This window comes from Electrophorus electricus, chromosome 18 (assembly GCF_013358815.1).
Source record: "Electrophorus electricus isolate fEleEle1 chromosome 18, fEleEle1.pri, whole genome shotgun sequence".
Taxonomy (NCBI): domain Eukaryota; kingdom Metazoa; phylum Chordata; class Actinopteri; order Gymnotiformes; family Gymnotidae; genus Electrophorus; species Electrophorus electricus.
The window spans coordinates 6,025,761-6,044,724 of record NC_049552.1 but is presented as its reverse complement, the minus strand read 5'-3'; the positions used below and the strand labels follow the sequence as shown (position 1 = coordinate 6,044,724).

At 40.7% G+C, this 18,964-nt stretch overlaps 2 protein-coding genes across 8 annotated transcripts; one reads left to right on the top strand and one right to left on the bottom strand.

Moving 5' to 3' along the window:
- Nucleotides 1–272: 272 nt before the first annotated feature.
- csf1b (colony stimulating factor 1b (macrophage)) lies at nt 273–8,326 on the top strand. Of its 4 annotated transcripts, none has more exons than XM_027012204.2 (8): nt 273–591; nt 3,138–3,180; nt 3,801–3,863; nt 4,620–4,790; nt 5,820–6,006; nt 6,086–6,222; nt 6,559–6,602; nt 6,801–8,326. In XM_027012204.2, exons 2-8 carry the CDS (start codon nt 3,169–3,171, stop codon nt 6,850–6,852), a joined length of 666 nt encoding a protein of 221 aa, XP_026868005.1. In that variant the 5' UTR covers nt 273–591; nt 3,138–3,168; the 3' UTR covers nt 6,853–8,326. The 4 variants fall into 4 exon arrangements, with proteins under 4 accessions (XP_026868005.1, XP_026868003.1, XP_026868004.1 ...); XM_027012202.2 differs by having other exon boundaries at nt 3,067–3,180; nt 4,695–4,790; XM_027012203.2 differs by having other exon boundaries at nt 3,067–3,180; nt 6,170–6,222.
- Nucleotides 8,327–8,335: 9 nt separating this feature from the next.
- Nucleotides 8,336–16,556, bottom strand: rbm39b (RNA binding motif protein 39b). Of its 4 annotated transcripts, XM_035536159.1 has the most exons (18): nt 16,236–16,556; nt 15,430–15,487; nt 15,135–15,204; nt 14,146–14,294; nt 13,709–13,758; nt 13,394–13,592; nt 12,271–12,336; nt 12,084–12,137; nt 11,662–11,779; nt 11,396–11,548; nt 11,128–11,271; nt 10,967–11,032; nt 10,409–10,613; nt 10,191–10,271; nt 9,542–9,650; nt 9,294–9,399; nt 9,114–9,192; nt 8,336–9,000 (listed from the first exon to the last, which is right to left on the bottom strand). In XM_035536159.1, exons 5-18 carry the CDS (start codon nt 13,755–13,757, stop codon nt 8,900–8,902), a joined length of 1,530 nt encoding a protein of 509 aa, XP_035392052.1. In that variant the 5' UTR covers nt 13,758; nt 14,146–14,294; nt 15,135–15,204; nt 15,430–15,487; nt 16,236–16,556; the 3' UTR covers nt 8,336–8,899. The 4 variants fall into 4 exon arrangements, with proteins under 4 accessions (XP_035392052.1, XP_035392051.1, XP_035392050.1 ...); XM_035536158.1 differs by lacking the exon at nt 14,146–14,294; XM_035536157.1 differs by lacking the exons at nt 14,146–14,294; nt 15,135–15,204 and having other exon boundaries at nt 13,394–13,590; nt 13,708–13,758.
- Nucleotides 16,557–18,964: the final 2,408 nt, after the last annotated feature.

The window sequence follows — 18,964 nt, the reverse complement described above, 5'->3', positions numbered from 1 at the left end:
TGATTTGCCATTACTCATTTAAGTTGACTCTATAACTTGAAAATGAGAGCGAGATCTTATGGGTTTTAACCCAAACCGATGTGTAAAGTTGACTGCAAATCAAACATTTATCGATATCACTGTGTTTAAAAACATCTGCATTTGAAAACATTTCATTTGAAATAAAATGTACATGGCAAAAAGACAGAGTGAAAGAGAGGGAGAGACAGAAAGAGAAGATACAGAGAGAGTGGGGGAGGGCTTAAGAGAAATAGAGAGGCGAAACAGCCAAGGCAAGAAGGTGTGTGAGAGTAGTAGAGGGGAGTGTTGCTGTGTTCTGGATCTCATCAGTACTGGTTCTAGGGTTACTGGTTTGGATCCAGATCATATTAAAGGAGGGAAGTCCTTTGCCCCATCCTGCTCTGCATGAAAACAGTCGAGCACTCGCAGGGTTCGGTCAAATATTTTTGTCTTTTCTTCACTTGAAACAACGTGGCAAGCAGGTTCCCAAACTGCTCAAATGCATCTCGACAAAGACCGTAAGCTTCTCCTGCTTGATCCATGAGCCAGATGACCCACTACAAGACAGGCCACATTATCCACAAAACCAAGGTAGGCATGAGGAGATGAAACAAATTCTGTGTGAACATTTTGTGTCATTTTGTAGAGTTTTGTGTATCAGGTGTTGGTCATAAAATAATTATTTAGTGGTGTTCCAGATGTGCAACGTCTTAATGATGATAAGAACAAGTAAAGAAGGGCCTTCTTCACAAATTTGTCAAAATTTTATGGGCTTCTAGTCACGAAGGAGTATGACCCTTCACCATGCCAGTCTTCCACTCCTGCTCCGAGTGCCTCAGTAAGCAGGTGGATTTATGTTAGAGCTCTATACAGTTCATTTAGCTGTGATTTCTTTTTATTGACTCACCTTTTCCAGTAGAGTAAAAATGCATCACTCATGGAATCTCCGCTTTTGTTTGCTGGTCTCTATGAGATCCTTTTTTCCAATGTCACATATTAGATATGACAAGCACTACTTTGGAATGGATCCCAACTTCATTCTGTCGTGGAGCCCTTAGTTAATGGTCTTAATTTCATTTTTTCCTGTTTACTAATTGTCTACAGACTTGTCTAGAAGGTCATGTAAGTGACTGGACCCAACATTCCCTTGGTATGTGTTAAACATCTGCAACTTTATGCTTTTTTTATGATCATAGTATTACAGTCAGGTGTTAGAACAGGACAAATTTTAACTGTGCCAATGGCCACATTTGTTCACATGGAAACCTGGGGGCTAGTGTTCTTAAACTGATGCTGTGTGATTACAGAGCTTATAGATTATTAATGATGTTCTATAAGGTCGTAGTACAGGAATGACCAACCTTTTCATTATTGTTTCTGGTTCAGCACACTGACTAAGATTTATCATGGTAGCTTCTGCATTTACTGTACTTTTACAAGGGTAATTGGGTTTTCTAACCTATATTGTAGTAAACTACATTAAAATAATATTGAATAATAACAGTAACTGTAAGATAGGAATTGTAAGAACAGCCATGTGTAAACAAAATTGTCAAAGATGACATACATATAGCTCGGTAAGACCGGCAATGTGCAGCGCTGCCGTAAGGAACCTGTTGGGATAAATCATAATACGGGAAACGAGGAACAGGTGTGAAACGCTAAAATACTGGTGATTGGGAGCAGGGCAGGCGCTGTGAGTGTGTATGTGAAAGAGTGAGTGTGTCCCTCCTGCTGGATGGACGGCCTACCGTCACAAGTGAAACTGCAGTATGTCATACTATTGTATTGCAGGCACTGTGACAGGGGTTGTGCCCTCATTTAGGTTCCCCATTAAATATTCCCAAAAAATGCCCCAAATAATGTCATACTATACATACCAAGTCATACTATAGTTCAATACACAGATTTACCAAAACCACAGTTTCCTCAGTTTCCTGTCATTGAGAATGAATGTGTTGTGTGGGAATGAAAACTAGAAGGCTCATGTGGATATTTTCAGTTACTGAGAAACATCAAAGCAATCCTACCCTTTTCATGTTTTCTATTTTAAGCAGACAGCTTTTGTTATTATGGTCTTTCAGGTTTCATTCAAGTTAAACACAAACCAGTGCCAAAAACAATATTTATAATCATCAGTCATCCTACTCACATATTTATAATGAATTTAAAAATGCAATCAGCCAGTTGGCACGTAATATTGGACAGATATCCGGTTGAGTTCTATAAGCATTTCTAATCAACTGTTTCTGTTTTTCATTATTTATGACAAATGAACACAGAAATGCCATCACTATTATTCAAACAAAGTCTATGCTTAAGTTATCGTCCACTGTAACTAATTAACCTCAGACCTTAAAATTATAAGTACATTGCTATCAGAAAAACTTGAAACAGTATCACCATATCTAATATATCCTAATCAAATTGGACTGAAGGCTATCCTGGAATAACACACAATGGCTCTTCAACATAATATGTTATGCAGGGAAAATTAGATAAACACATATCATATCAATGGATACAGCAAAGTCCTTTGACAAGGTTAATTGGAACAACATAGAGAAGAATCAATTGCTAAAATATATACAAACAAAGAATATATTAAAATCTAAGAAGATATATATGCTTGATACCCCTCTTAAACTGCAACCTCTTGCTGAAGAAATAAATATTCTGATACCAGAAAACTTACTTCCAGATTAAATGCCCTCCTTAGTAATACAAATAAGACATAAACCATATGTTTGCCAATGAGAAAAGGATATTGTTTTTTGTTTGTTTGTTGTTGATTTATTTTCTTAATTTTGTTTTGTATTGCATGTGTGTCCTTCCGCTTGTGGGAGAGTTTAATTCAATGATCAAAAACATTTATTTATTTATTGTGATTACTGTGAACAAAGTTTCAATTATGTTTTATGCATTATGTTTAAACTTCTCTTTAAGAAGGAGGCAGGTGTGCAGCATGTGCAAAACAACCTTTTCAGGGTCAAACATGCAGCACAGCAAACTAAAACTAGTGTCTCTCTGTATGGATGTGTGTGTTTGTCCCTTACATATGCCCAGGTGAAGAGTCTCTGTATTCTTATACTTCTGTATATTCCACTCTCTATGATGGAAATCCCTGGTCCTTGCAGGCACTCCATAACCAAAGACCACCTGCTTCAGATGAAAAGCCTGGTAGGTGAACCTCCCAGCAATACCTCATTGCATTCATAGATGCCCATTCTTTCATTCTGTGCAGCTATGAACATAATAATGTGGTTCATAATCATCATAATATGGTTGGGGACTGCAGATGAATTGATGCATTTGGTTGCAATCCTACTGATGTTTTCTGGTTTCCTTGCTTTAAGACATATGAATCAACGCATGGAGGTGCTGACGTATGCCAGATACTGTCGAAAAGGCACTAACCATGAGCCTTTACAATTCCTCACAATATAGCATTGCACAGAGAATAAAATGAAGTGCTGATGAGTTGTGTTAGGGAAACTGTTCAGGAAGGGAGTACTTGATTGCATCCATGTTTGCAGACACCAGAAAGTCTTATCATTTCAAAAATTTCAGTAGTGACCGTTTTACACGTGAGTATTCTGTTGATCACGTGTTCAAGATAGGCATAAAACAGCAAGCAGGCCTGTCCATAACAGGAATAGGGAGAACTATATTAAACAAATGTGATGCAGTAGAGAAATTCACTATAAAATCTAATAAATGTATCTGTACCTTTGATTTATAGTTGTTTCTAGCTTTCTGTTCAGACATTGATACCTCCTAACATTTGCATTGTTCCTTAGATCAATATCCAGTTGCGGAATGGATGTACAATAACCTACAAGTTCATTGAGAGGAAACATTTGGTAAGTCTACCTCCTAAAAGTGCTGATTGAACATGATTTGGTTTTCCCTTTTTCTGTTTAGCAGAAACCCACATTTCACATTAGCAAACATTTGAACAACTGTTACTCGGTTTTCCATTGAGAATTGTCCTTTGAATGAGCCAAAACATCCCATTGCTACTTCTGGAGATCTGTAATGCTGACTTCAGTTGTAACATTCAGACCTTTCATGTAACCATATTCTGCAGATGCAATTCAGTGTTATAATTCAGTATGTCAGACTAGGACTGGTGCTAAAATCTGCAGATGGCCAGATGCCAACTTGAGCAAACCTTTAAACCTGGAGGGCTGCAAGATCTCTGTTTGTGTCATCAGCCTTGCTTCTAGAATTCTTTCCTATTCATTTCAAAACTAATGTGCCTGCCTGACTCAGTTACTCAATGCCTATAGAAATCCTTGTCTGACTGGATTCAAAGTCTTAGACTTGAATCAGGTGATATAGCGTTACCCAGGACCCGCCCTGAATCAGGTGACTTAGCCTTACCATGGACCTGCCACGAATCAGGTGACTTTGCATTACAGCTAAAATGCTGTGACGTGGCAGAGCTCCAGAAGTAGGAATGAAAACCTTGGGCCTGTGCCCTCCAGGAATGGGAGTGGAGGCCAATTTAGAGTAACATGCTAGCAGCATACTCAGAACTGCTTCAAACTCCTAAACTACAAAAACCACAGATTCACCTGAGGTGTTCCTGACTGGCCTTGCTGTGGGTCTTTCAGAGCTTGGTGTGTTATGTGAAAGCAGCACTGCCCCGAGTGCTGGAGCTGCTGAGCAAGCGCTTTCATTACGCACAGGGCTCGGAGGCCGCTCTCTCAACCCTCACCCTGCAAAACCTCATCCTCAACATCTACTCGCAGCACTGCGTGCCTGCCCTCAACGAGGAGCTCGAGGTGGGTGACTGTATGTGTGCGCGTGTTGTGAAGTCTCAGCAGCTGTAATTCACCAATGCCATCCATTTATGTGTGGCTAAGAAAGAAAGGACGATACAGCCAAGGAGAACAAGCCCGTTCCAAGAACACGCTGTTTTTCTGCAGCCTTCGTTTACATTAATGGCATTTGGCAAACACTCGTATTCTGGGTGAACTACATATTTATTTTTTATGAAGGTAGTTTTTGTTCTTACAATTGGAATGCTGTGTCATTTTAAAGGAAGCTAATGGAAGTCTAATAAAGGTAGATGTCAAACATCTTGTTGAAAAAAATAATAAAATAATAAAATTGTTTTACAACTTCACCCACCCAGAGCCTGTCTTTACATTTACATCTACTAGATAACACAAAACTAACCCTTCAGAAAAATGGGAAAGAAATGGAAAAATACCACAACTATTTCCCTGCTGCCTAGCTACATGGTCTACATCATTACAGCATGTACAATTAATATTATCTTAAGCAGACAACACAAAATGTAACCTTAAAACTTAAATACTACTGTAAGTTGGTTTTACTATTCCTTCATTCACAATAGTTTCAAAAATGCCAAAATCTCTGTTCATACAGCACTTTCATATAAATATTTGGCCCCGTTCCCCAGTGAAGGTTTCCAGAAAGCACTCCCTAGCACAGTCAGGGCTGCCTGGCCACAATGCTGAAGGTCTGCTGCCCTGTGACGCTTAACTCCAGCAAACCTGGCTGCAATGGTCAGATGCTTCTGGAGACTTCCATTAAGTGGATCAGGCTTATTAGGTTAGGGTCGGAACTAAACTTGGCAGGATGGTCGATCTCCAGGACTGTGAATTGGGCACTGAATTGAATCTCCTGTCTTTCCAGTATGGGCATTGCATTGTATGCAATAAAAATGAAGGAAAATGTCAAAAACTATTAAGCTATCTTTTATTTTTATGTAAGTCTCTAATATAGAAGCAAACTTCTTTTGGTCTTTCCCCTCCCCCTTGCCGCTGCCTCTATACTTCTTCCAGGAGGACCCGGTGGCATTTGAGAGGCAGTTTACTGACTCCCCCATGAGAGCTCTTCAGAGAGCTAAGGAAGTGCTGGATCTCTACCTGGAGCTTATCACGCACACACACACAGTCGTGGACTGGGCCTGTGAGGCAGAGTACAGCAGCCACGGACCTGCTGCCATCACAGAGCCACCAGCCAGCACAGGTATACTCTGGTCTCCTTGGAGATGACACAGGCAAACGAAATCACGCATTGTGACTGAAGTCTTCTGGGTTTTCCGCAGAAGCTGCACTAGGCCTGGGAGGACAGCCACACCAAAGTTCCTCTAAGGAGCGCTTCTATAAACCAGGTTTCATTGTGCTTTCAGTGAGTGCAGGGCTCCTCCTGGTCCTCGGCATCTACTGTTTCATAGACAGAAAGGTAGGACTACTTCGTCAGTTGTATTACTACTTAAAAAAAAAAGAAAGAAAAAGTGACAAATTTATCAACATATCAATAAAGTGAAGACCTAAAATGTCCAGATGGACACATCTGGAGATCCATTACCCAGGAGACCTTAGTGCCCATGTGCACAAGACACGCAAGGGTTTAATATCTAAATCCTTCTGAAGACTGCAAATTAGCCCTGCAACACAATTAAACTGCAAGTTAACACTGCAGCCCCATTAAGTGTAGTCTGTCCATTACTGAAAATAAGCTTGTTCACACCAAATGTGTTTACACATTCTAACAAAAAAAAATTTCTTTTCCCAACAGATACTTCAAGGTCAACTTCAAAGGCTAGCAATGGAGTCAGACAGGTGGTTCTTCTTGCTTTTAATCCACTATCACAACTTTCTTAAACCAACAATGCAATATTCTTCTGCTCCAGTTCTCACATAGTTCAGCATTTATGACACTATAAATAACTGCCAAAAGCATGTATATTGTGCAATCAAAAAAAAAATCATTAATGCCAGCCTTCAGGTACACGACTCTTTTCTCTTTGCATTCCACAGGCCAGATGTTCGTCCACAAGGCGAGGACATGTATCCTCTCAGCAGCTCCTAATCTAATGAATCCAACAATTCTAACAGCAGCTGCCCTACAGATGTCTTGTGCTCATCTGGTGAACAGCTCACTCGCCAAAAGTTCTCTGTTACACACACAAAATAACAAGCTCACTTTTTGTCTATTCATTAAAAACACTTTCACTGTATACTGTATATATATATATATAATTATACACAGCATACTATACTTGTATTTATGAGCATTACTAGAAAATGAAATAGCAAGTGTGTACAAATACAGTACGCAATACCCATTTGAGAGAAGTTGAGCTGTGTTGTGAATCCTGAGTCTCATGATAAATGTGTGGTCACCAAATTTAGTCAAATCACAAGTGTAATTACAAACTCATTTAAAACATGTACATTCAAATAGCTATAGATTTATGTATGCTGTATCTACAGCTGGGATTATAAAAACTTCAGAAATAAGAGTTTTGTTTACAGGCCTTTCCACACTTTGTTTTGACAAATGGCACAGGCAACAGTAAGGGATCTGTGAAAAAAGAAATCTGGTTTCAAATGTGATCTTTTATGATGTTCATTTAAGAGATAATACATTGTCCCACATATCTGACTCGGAGGCTAAAATACTAAGGTTGGACACAAGGTTATCAGTTGATGTGCTATGTAAATGTGCTCTCAAGCACAAGAGACAGGAAATGCCAGACCCCATTTTTGAAAAGTTGACATTTTAGGTTTCATTTTCATTTCTGTGCGTTTTGTTCTTAGTCAATAGACAAGGGTTAACAAGGCCAAAACTCAGCCAGAAGCAGAGCACGTTGCTCTGGCAAGCCTAACAGGAGGCACCTGCTGAAGCTGTTCAGTTCCCACCCTCACCACCACTTTCCACAGACATGGAGATTAAGGAATGGTCATCTTCACTGCATATGTGCCTGGTTGCCACTAAGGTGGAGCATTAATTAACTTTCATCATTAGCCAACACATTCAAATATGCAGTTCTCAGCATACATAAGGAAATAACTGACTCAAAGTTTTTACTAGATACCCCAGATGTCTTCTAGTGATTAGGACCAGCTAGTAGGGAAAAGAAAAGTGAAGGGACTGACACTTTACAACATGATTTAGTGTAAAATCCCAGGAACAAAAAGTACTTCTGAATGCCCTGGACCATTTCCTTTTAATATGCACAGCAGCAGATGGCAAATGCCATGGTAAAGTGCAGATTACAGAAACCACTTTGTAGTCACGATCAGAATTCAAATAAGCAAAGCATTAGATGTGGCATGCCATTATGGATGTGGCTACTTTGCCCCCTCAAATGTATAGGCATAATTCTTACAGCAAGAGACTAGTTTATATATTAAAATAAATAAATAAATAAATAAATACTTTTTTTTTTTAAAAAGGACACATTGAAAAGACCTGAGTGGCTTAAATGTAGATGAATGGCTTTTATACTGTTTTGACTATTTTATGTCTAAAAAACAGTAAAATAAATGAGTTCCCAGAATCCTTTAACTTATTTTCAAAGCAATTTTAATCATGTTTCTGTACAAAATTGACCAAAGATTGATTACAAAAGGCTATAAATGTAAAGTGTTCTCCGATATCCAAGTACATCAAATACAGCTTGATGGGGTTATGATGGGGGTGGGGCAACAACCCTTCAGTTCTGTCATGTGTACACCAACTTCACAAAAATACTCGTAAGAGTCACAGAGTCTCGAGACCATGACAACAAGCCTAATATATACAGGATGAAGATCAGCCTTGTTTGAAAGAAAAGCCTTGTTTGAAAACTTAAGCAAGCTGTGTTCTACGTCACTAGGCATGCCCAATGCTCCAAGTGCACTGAAAAGATAAGAACGCTGTTTTTTTTTTAAAAAAAAAATCTTCAAAATCTCCTTCAAAACTGGTTAGGAAGAGCCCAAGACGCAGTCAGTGTGGGTCAGTGGGCTTCCAGTTCTTCACTGGCTTTACTGACCTAGACTAGCTGACCCCTCATCGGACAACTGAACAGGTTCATGGGTTTATGGGTCTGTGGGTGTTTCCAGGGAGAGTAGATATACACAAGGTGGATGGATCACCGCCGCGTGGGCATCAGTAGCTGTGTGGCTGTGACCGAGTCTGGGAAAAGGTTGTGGTAGGTGGGGAGGGGCACATAGGCAGCTGTGATCATTTTGCCTGGTGAGTGGAAAACAAGACGTGCACTTCAGCAGGAGACACACACAGAAGGACCATAGAGGCTGTTAGAAATTCGACTGTTTCAGTCAGAGATGAGCTGGGACATGTCTTACCTGCGAACCAGCGTCCATGCAGGGCGCTCACAGAAGCCATGGCGGCGGGGATGGAGGGACACTTCACATACACGTTACCCTAAGAGAACAGGAGCGAATGAGTCAATGCAAGCCTGAGAGAAACCAGAAGGGCACAGGTTGGTCTGACCACCATTCAAGGCTGCATGCCACAGAACGTACCTGGGGAGAGTTCTTGTCTACATAAATGTGTATGATGCCTCCATGCTTGTTGCACTCTTCTATGACATCATCCCGAATCTCTGAGTCCCAGCCAGGTTCATTTTCTCTGCAAAGAAGAAAAAAAAAGGTGGTTTTGCTGTTAATATGCACTGATATCTTAAAACACCCATGTGCACACCCATGCACGCAGACAGCGCTGGAGAATCGTGACTGCAGGCACGTGCACACAGAATTCTGGAGCAACTCACGACTGAGGGTTGAACATGTTGGAGAGCTGCAGGCAGTGGGTGGCCAGTGGTTGTGTGGGAAGGTTCATGGCCTGGTTCATCGCAGGGCTGGGGATCAAGGCAGGGGTCGCTATGGCACAAACACAGACAAAGTTTCACTTACGGAAGTCTTCGTCAAATACAGTATGGCAAGTATGATACAGTTTCACAACAGGCAAGTTTCCCTTTTTTGTGCACCAAACCCAACAAGAATCTCAGAGATGTATGGATGAAATAATCACAGTAGCCTACTGAACATGTAACAAGAACCAATGGCACAATTCCTGCCCCTTACAAAGCACAACTGTACAAAATGTATGACTTTTTCCCAGATTCATAACTCAATAACTGCATTTACATGTAGGTGCCAAATTTGATTAATCTCTTTGCATACTTCAGTACTGCTATGTTAACAAGGTTTTATAGACAAAAGGGTCTATAAAACAATGTGTGTATTGAGGTGGTATTTTACTGAAAGGGCAAAGATACAGAATATAAAGAGAAGACAGAATGCAAAACTCAGCCTAGCACCTCCAGGAACTGAGGAAATAAGAGAAAGCGCACAATTATTCTTTCACAGAAGCACACTGAGCAAACTGTTATGATACACATGCAGACAGATCGTCCTCACCTCCAGGCAAGTTAGCAAACGGAATGGAGCCGGTCATTTGCAGGGCCTGTTGTGCAGCAGGGGGAATCTGCAGGCCTGTACCTAGGTGGAGTGGAAAAAGACAGAAAATATAATACAATGCAACAGCAGTACATCTCAACATTCCAGTGCAAAAGGCACTCTATGACCTATGCTTATGTGGACCCCAGCAGATAGGGGCACAGCACCCTGATGCCTACCCTCTGCGAGGCGAGCCATGAGCTGCAGGCGGCCCGTAGTGCCCAGGTCAATGCCCGTGCGCTCCAGCTCATCGTTGTCCAGGAAGGAGCTTGCCGAGGAGCCATCCGAGCGCTCCGTCACGTGGCCCACCTTCATGGGCCGGCCAGCCAACTCAAAGCCATTCAGCTGCTCCAGGGCCTTCTTGGCGCACTCAGCGTCAGCGAACTGCCATGCAGGTAGGGCAGAAAAATCAATAGTAGGCTTCGGCGTATAGGCCACGTAGTAGGCCTCGGAGACTTGGTTCAGACAGACAGCTCAACCTTGACGTATTTTTTCAGTCATATTTCAGCGTAATTCGTATGTCATTTCATATCCAACTTGAGACCTTTATAGACGGAACTCTGTTTAATTAGTCAGACCTGATTTAATGTGACCAACCCCTCCTGAATGTGCCCTGGTGATGTTCAGTATGCCATGCTTCTTGACACTGTGTATTGCTGTGTCAACAATTGTCTCAACGCAACCTTTTATGACAATATTATGACTTAATAAATATGATTAATTAAGGAGACACTCACTGATATGAAGCCGTAGCCTTTGGACCTGCCTGTCTCACTGTCCATCATCAGTTGGATGCTCTCAATCTAAGCCGGAAACACGTAGGCCACACTGAGTGGGATGTCTTCCACATTAACATTTGTGTCATTTCTCCACAAGTGTGTAGGGGTAGAGGACTTACCCTGCCGAACGGCTCGAAGATGCCTCGGAGCATGTCCTCCGTGATGTTGAAGTGCAGTGAGCCAACGTAGAGTCGCATGGGCCCCGCGCTGCCCTTCTGCAGGATACTGGCAGCGGCGGCCGCTGCCGCCCGGTTCTTCTCGGCCTGGAATGCACACACAGAGAGAGAGGGAGAGAAAGCGTGAAACAGAGACAGAGAAACAGCCAGAGAGAGACTGGCATTTAGACGGCAGGTGCAAGGGCGAATGACCATGCAGGATCGTTCGCACCTGTGATGCCTGGACAATGATGGGCACCCCCAGTAGCTTCTGTCCCGTCAGCCCGATGGCCAGCGGCACAGATGTCGCCTCCACAAATTCAACGTAGGCAATGCCCTTGGACCTGCGTGAGTTCCTGTCTGAAATCATCCTCACATCACGCACCTCAAATTAGAAATAAATAAGTATTAGGCAGTCACTAACAATGATGTTCATACATGCTCAAGAAAATATACATGTGGAGAAATAAGGCTGTAAGAGGTAGCAGCTAAGCATACTTTGCCCACGGCAGAAAAGAACTCCTCCAAGTCTCTGGGTCGGATCCTGGCAGCCAGCTGCATGCAGAACACAGTGCGGGCATCTCTCTCCTCTGCGCTGAGATTGTCAATTGGCTGCCTGTAGGAAGAGATTAGTGTCAGTACTAATCAGGCAACTAACCGCACCCCCTTCAAGGAATTTAGGATTAGAAAAGTTCAGAGCTTCAGTATGGTCATGGCAAAATGATGCATACAAAAAAAAAAAAAAACTGTAGAAACTATTATTCACTACAACAATCTATGGAATAGTATGCTAATCAGGGTTTAGTAATAAAAGGAAGCAAACTTCAAATGATTCACAACTTCACTGATTGGAGTAGGGGTGGCTAATGACAGGAGATGAAAAGAGAAATATTACAATGAAAAAAGAAAAGTTATTTTACCTGATGGGGCTTTTGTCTCTCTTTGTGGGGCTCTTGCTTCGAGAACGCCTGCGACTATGATAAACAAAAAGACAGGGGAAACAGGGCAGGTCATCTTTGTTCAAGAGTGGCTGTGTATGCGTAGACACACCACACACATTTAGGAGGCAGCAAGAACCACACAAGAGGGAGATTAGATCATAAAAACCTTAGTTTGGTGGCATGAGGTGGGCCACTCTTCCCTCCAGGACCACCGTTAAATTTCGGGCCCAAACTATGACATAAAACAAGGGTTTGTCTGAGCGTCAAAGCCGAGCCAACATACAGCAGAGAGGGCTGCAGCATGCTGGTGCGAGAGGGCTAGTCTTTTTCATCCTAACAGAGAGGATACCAATAAAGTTGAGCTAACAGGAAGACACTGTATTACATGAGCTTAGGATGGCCCTCTAGAACCAGGATGGAGCAGACTTTGTTGTCCCCGGTTTCATGTATACTAGGTGAAGACATACTTGCTATAAAAATGTTGTTTTTTTAAAAAGTGCATCACACCCAACTTAACACCAACACTAGTAACGGCTTGCTTGGCGTGTAATTATTATAGTGCATGTCTAAAGACAAACATGCAGTAATGGTCATTAACACCTCAGCTGTAACAACATTACAATACTGTTAACAAACTAGCACAACTGTCCACCAGACAGACCAACCACCTTTAAAACAAAACAAGAACTTTTACCTTAACACAGCCACAAATCCTTCTGTTTGACCCTACTGTAAAAACCATAGATATGAAAAATCTGTGGTGAAATTATGGACTATTTACAGGTGGAAGGACAGAGCAGTTCCCTTGCTGCGCTCCTGTCATGGCCCAGATCACTTCACATCTCCACTTTGCTAAACAAACCTTTATGACCTGGGATGGGATCAAATCACACCTGCTCTATTAATGCTAACTTGTATTGATTAACACTGCTAAGGAAGTTGATACACCAAGACGCATGCTGCAAGTGAGAAACAGTAGGCAATTCAGCCTGTAACTGTGAGGGGAGGAGTGAGACCACCAGACATAGCAGATCCAAATAGAAAAAGAAGAAATAACCCCAGGACCCCCATGTCAGATTAATCCTGTCCGAATAGGTATAATGATGCAGTTTGGCCCACTTGTGCTACGGCATTGCTATACAAAGTGAGGCCTGAGTAAACATTTGACTGAGTGGTCAGCAGAGCTTTCTATAGATCTCAGACAACACCCAGTCCTCAGTATTCAGACAGCGGTCATGATGCTCAGCTCTAGATAAGCCTGTACGACAAATGTCAGGAGCTATACTTACTAGGGACTCTTGCGGCCACGGTAGCGGCCGTGTCGTTCGTGAGTGCGAGAGTCAGAGTGGGGGCGCTCTCTGCTACGTGAGCGCTTCCTCTCACGGCTGCGGCTCTTGCGCCGCTCCCGGCTCTTCCGGCGCTCCTTGCTCCTGCTCCTGCGCCTCTCTGCACTCGCACTGCGACTCCGGCTGCGACCATGTTTTTTTCCTGGGGGAAATCACATCGATACAAGGGAAAAGTGTGCAGCGCGCCAACTTCATCTGTGTGCAGGGTGACGAGATCACACACTTGTACCAAATGGTAAACCAAAAGGGGTTACTTACTTCCTGCTGTGCTCATCATGGCCATTTGCACTAGAGGACTTGCTGTCATCCTAAGCGGGGTCGATAGAAGAACATCGTGAGGACGGAGAGGATACATAGCAAGTCGTCAAGGGGATGGGGGGGCGGGGATGAGAGAAGATACAAAATATAATCATTTAGAAAAGCAGAATTAATCTCTCTCAATTTGTCTGTTCTGGACAGGCTTCTACCAGCAGGGTCCATAGTTATTTTTTTCCATTCTCAACTTCAGAAGGACATTTTTTTTTTTCCTTTTTAACTACAGTGTTCTCTGTCACAAAGTCAAATATTTTGCCCAAGAAAAAGAATAGAGAATATAGAGGAAAAGATCCCATCAAGCTGAAACGTCTTGGCATGCTAAGAGAAAGCCCACGTTGTCTGGCAGGACCCCCATGTCCAGAGTCTGACAGTGGCAGTACCCTGCTATCTTAAGCCTAAAGCTTGCTGCTAAGGGCAGGGTCGCTAAAGGGATTCCCACAGTTGAGGCCGTGTCATTCCACGAGATCTTCACCCCATTAGAGCGGTCGGACTGTGAGAGCGCGATGCCATCTCTGTCTCACATCTCGTCCTGAAGCAGACAGGGATTTACACGGCTTAGTCATAACGGCTCCCAAGAGACACGGCATCAAAGTAATCCAAAAAAAAAAAAAAAAGTGATGAAAGAATTTAAGATACCACTGAATACCTCATGAAAGGTTTTGTGCCCACTGTACAGATTAACCATCTTTGGGAAGGCTTTATTTATTTATTTATTTATTTATTTATTTATTTATTTTTGTTTAAAAAAGGCAAACTAAAAAGAAACCTGTTCCTAGTAATGGAACTCATTTACTTGATGTATCACACTAATGGAGCTTGCTGTGAGTTATGGTAAATTGGATTAAAGAGGAGCATGAACTTGATGTATAATATGAACTTGAGCTATAGTTAAGGGCATGCAGAAATCAAGATGCTGACTTATTTGATCTGGAGACCATCACAAGAGATTGGCTAGAGAGACAGTATTCATATTCTGAAATTTTACTTTACATATTTTACCAGGGGTTAAAAGTGTACCTGATCTGTATATTTCAAAGCTCTTCTTTTGTACGAAATACTTTAGGATTGTTGACCCGATGAGAACGTGTGTGATGTGTGCATGATGTAGCTGAAATCTACCACTTCATATAACCGCAATAAAAACTATCACTATGGATGATGGCACTGGTACATAAAATTTCATCCTTGTCAGTCAATCATAAAAATGTGAATACTGTCTCTGCTTCATGTTGGGTTATGTCCCTGTTTTTTCCACTGCCATTCATCTTGTTGACACCAAACAGGTGACCGGATGTTCTAAGATGAAGATCTTTTGGTATTTGACCCAAGGGATCACATACAGCAATATATTCCGCAATGACTACCTTACTTTTTTCACAGTTCACACTGGAATCAAAGGTGTATTCAGGGAAGTAGAGGTGAGATATCATTAGGCAAGTCTATAAAAGAGATAGATGGGCATTTATTTGTAATTCAGATTCTTTTCTGAAGCATCATACAAACAACATCATTGTCTTTACCACTCAGACAGATTTGTCAGACATATGCTATAAAAACACAGAGCTTCCGAGTTGCCATAATGTAACAGCTACTCAGTCATGTGCAAAACAGCATTGGTGCCTTCTAATGTAGCTAGAGTTAAAGCGCCTAGTGCGGTTACCAACCTTCTTGTAAGGAGCTTCGAGCATGGCCTCGATATCAAAGTCGTCCGCCATTGGTAGCCTGTTCGTTAAAAACATGTTATATTAATTAACGAACAAATAAATCCTTATTTTAACGGTAATGATGTTACGTTAGCTAGTGAGAGTATTCATTCTTATATGAACTACCTAAGATACAGCTACATCACATTTTAAAGGGTATGCTGGCTAGCTATTGTCGCTAGGTTAGCTAGCCACTGCAGTAGGTTTACATCTACGTGAGAGATTCTGGTTATTTTAGGAAATAATAAATTCTGTAAGATAATTATTATTATGGTTTTGACCGTCTGGATACGTCAATCAAACAAGCAATTTGATCTGGCCGGTTGGACACGCCAGTCAAACGAACACTCGTCAAACAAAAATTCGTTTAACAAATCCCGATTATAACAAGATACCTCTTGAATATTACAAGGAACGTTTTAATAAACATTTTAGCTAATAAAACTCATACTTTAGAAGAAGGGGTACATGAAATATGAAGGATAGGGGCAATTTCAAACGTGAGCACAGTAAATGTTGCACGTTTTCTTGCTAGATAGCTAAGCTAACCTAGCTATGATAGCAAGCTAGCTACTTAACTAAGTCGTCTCAATAGAAGCGTTAACGCTAGCTAGGCCCAGCTAGGCCCAAGAGAGTAGAAACGACTGACGACTCACAAGAAGTAAGAAACATTAGCTAGCAAGCTTCAATGTCGGCTTAGGATAGCAAGCGAGACACTAGTAAGCATTAATTGGCCAAAAGTAACACGAACTAAATTGCTAAATTACCTTCACTGCTGTTTTCCGTTGAACTTCGTCGTGAAATGATGTCACACCGGACATACAAGGAAAAACACGAACAGCTAGCTAGCTGTATCGACTTAGCTAGCTAACTAGCTAACGTTATTTTTACTTTAGACTTTTTGTAATAGTCCTTACTGTGATTACTTAACACCGAATATTAAAGTAATGAAATGAAGCAACAAAAGACAGTGACATATATCTCCGCAATAGGCAAAACGGTTAGCTGTAGCGACCTAACCAGCTAGCTAACTAGCTATATTTGTTTCTGTGAGTTCACCTTCTGTAGGCAACTTCCTGGATATCGCACAAAATGGCGATCGTTTTTAAATGGGGATTCCCAGTCACGACTGCAGGGCTTCCTTTACTCGGCCCACAGAGTTGAGACGGTTTACCCCGAGGCCAGGGGACTACGTTAATGACATATTTCTGAGTACAGTGATGAATTAGAATTATAATATTGCTGACATATTTGTACAAAACAAAATACAGATTACAGGATACTCTTGGAGATTGGGACATATGATTTGCATACACCGTTAAGTTAATTGCTTTTTAATTTTATCAGAGGCAGTTTCTCAAAAATCAGCAGTGGCATCTTGGAGAGGAGGTTCTTATTTCCCTAAATACATAAAAGTGAAGAATACAGTGAATAGTCACTTCACTGGTTCACACCAGCATATCCTTCTGTGATTATGGTACAGGTCTGCCTTTTCTTAATACTGCAAGTGAACGTTCACACATATCAGTTATAAACTCCTGGTGCTATTACTAGGGTATATTATAATTTATTGCTGTGAGAGAGTCTATATTGACACTACAAATTTGGTCACCTTTGAACAATTGGAAGACTGCCTTGATCCTGAACATAACCCTGTAATGATTTGGGCAACAAATAAAGTTATCAGTTAAGTTAAAGTTATCAGTAAAGTTATCAGGTCCTCAAAGTAGATCAGCATTCAGGTGATTCTGATCATGAATGCCTTAATCCCTGTTAGACTGAATTAGTTTTTGGGGGGTATTAACAGAACTTGTTTGAACTGGAAAATAAAAAAATTATATGACATGACAAAGCTGCGACTTTAAAACAAGACAAGGCATATCATGTAACAGACTGGAACAGCTTCCGCAGTTATTTCACAGTTTAGAGTAATAAAGTTGTACTGAGCAGTTTATGACTGTAGTTATACCGTAAAGTTCTACAGACTTTTGTTCCTATCTAACTACTTATTTGGTGCTTTGTAATGTTCATATATATCCTCCAAATGTGCCACATCAACATGTTAATCAAGCACACAAAAATAGACATATTTTAATATGTAGAATTATTTAAAACTTAGGGTAATAACAGGAAAATCTTTCTTAACATGCACATACTCATACACAGTATACAGTTTGGATGTAATGGAGAGAAAAGCTTGTTAACTCATTTTACATGGCAACAACTATTCATGATCCTCATAATCACCTTTTTATGAACTTTTTATACAGAGGGAAGTGGAAGATGTTAGTAGATAGTGAGACTGTATTTTGAAGAAGGTGGGGAGGTGGGGAGAGGGCATGTATACATAACCTACATAACCACTTTTACCAAATTTATTTACAGGACAAATAACAATTGCCTTCAGAACCTATATGGCCAGATAATTTTAGTCTTCTCTATTCAGTTGTTCCTTACAAATAAAATAAATGTAAAAAATATACATATAAAATAAAAAAAAAATATTTTCATGGTCATAGAATAAATGAAAATCAGTTGCTATAAAAATTCACTATTTCACTAGACACTTTTCATAGTTCTATTTTACCCAGGTTTAATTTCATGATCAACCTGTTTGAGAATTGTTTTTATTTTATTATTGTTTTTATCATAATTGTTTTTTTATTTCTGTTTTATTAGACATACAAGCCTATAATGTAATTTAATCAGAATGCAGGTTATGGGGTGTGAGTGTAAGGAGATGGATTTATGTCAAATTATTTTGTTACATGCTGTACACAGACAAAACCGACATTGCAGAAAATTATGAGTCCAACCCTCAGAGAGTCACTATCATCTCTGTGTTTGTGCATTTTTAGGCCTTTTAAGGTGTCGTACAAAAAATCTCATAGAAGGTAAACTTCATGTATCCTCTCTGGCTATACACCTCTGTGAAGCAGCTACACACAGCCATTGAGAAGCAGTCTGATCAATGGTTGCGTGTACATGATTGACCATCTGTGGCGTGCGAGAAGGTGGAACTTATAAACAATGGGCAGTGCAATCCAAAAACAGACGAACAGCATATGGCAATTGTAGAAAACAAATGTCCACATGAAAGGAAAACCAAATCCCAGATTTGTTTAGAAATCCTCACTAGACACATTTTTTTTAAGATCCCAAAATGAGGACCCCAAAAAACCGACGCAAGGTCACCCTAGCAGGGGAGTCCTGACAGGTCAAGCATGTCAATGTCATATATACTGTACAAATTCTATACAGTAATTTACACTATAATAACAGTAAACAAATTATATTAAGAAGAAAAAATATACATATAGTATATATAACTGCTATATGTGGAAAACAATGATCTACAACAGGTATGAATATTGTGCATTCCCCTTCATTTTCAAAGTAAATGTAATTACATTTAAGTACATTAAGGTTATCAGCTGTGATGAGATAATATAGTACCTATTGTAAGACACCTAGTGTAAAACCTTTGGCACTCTTG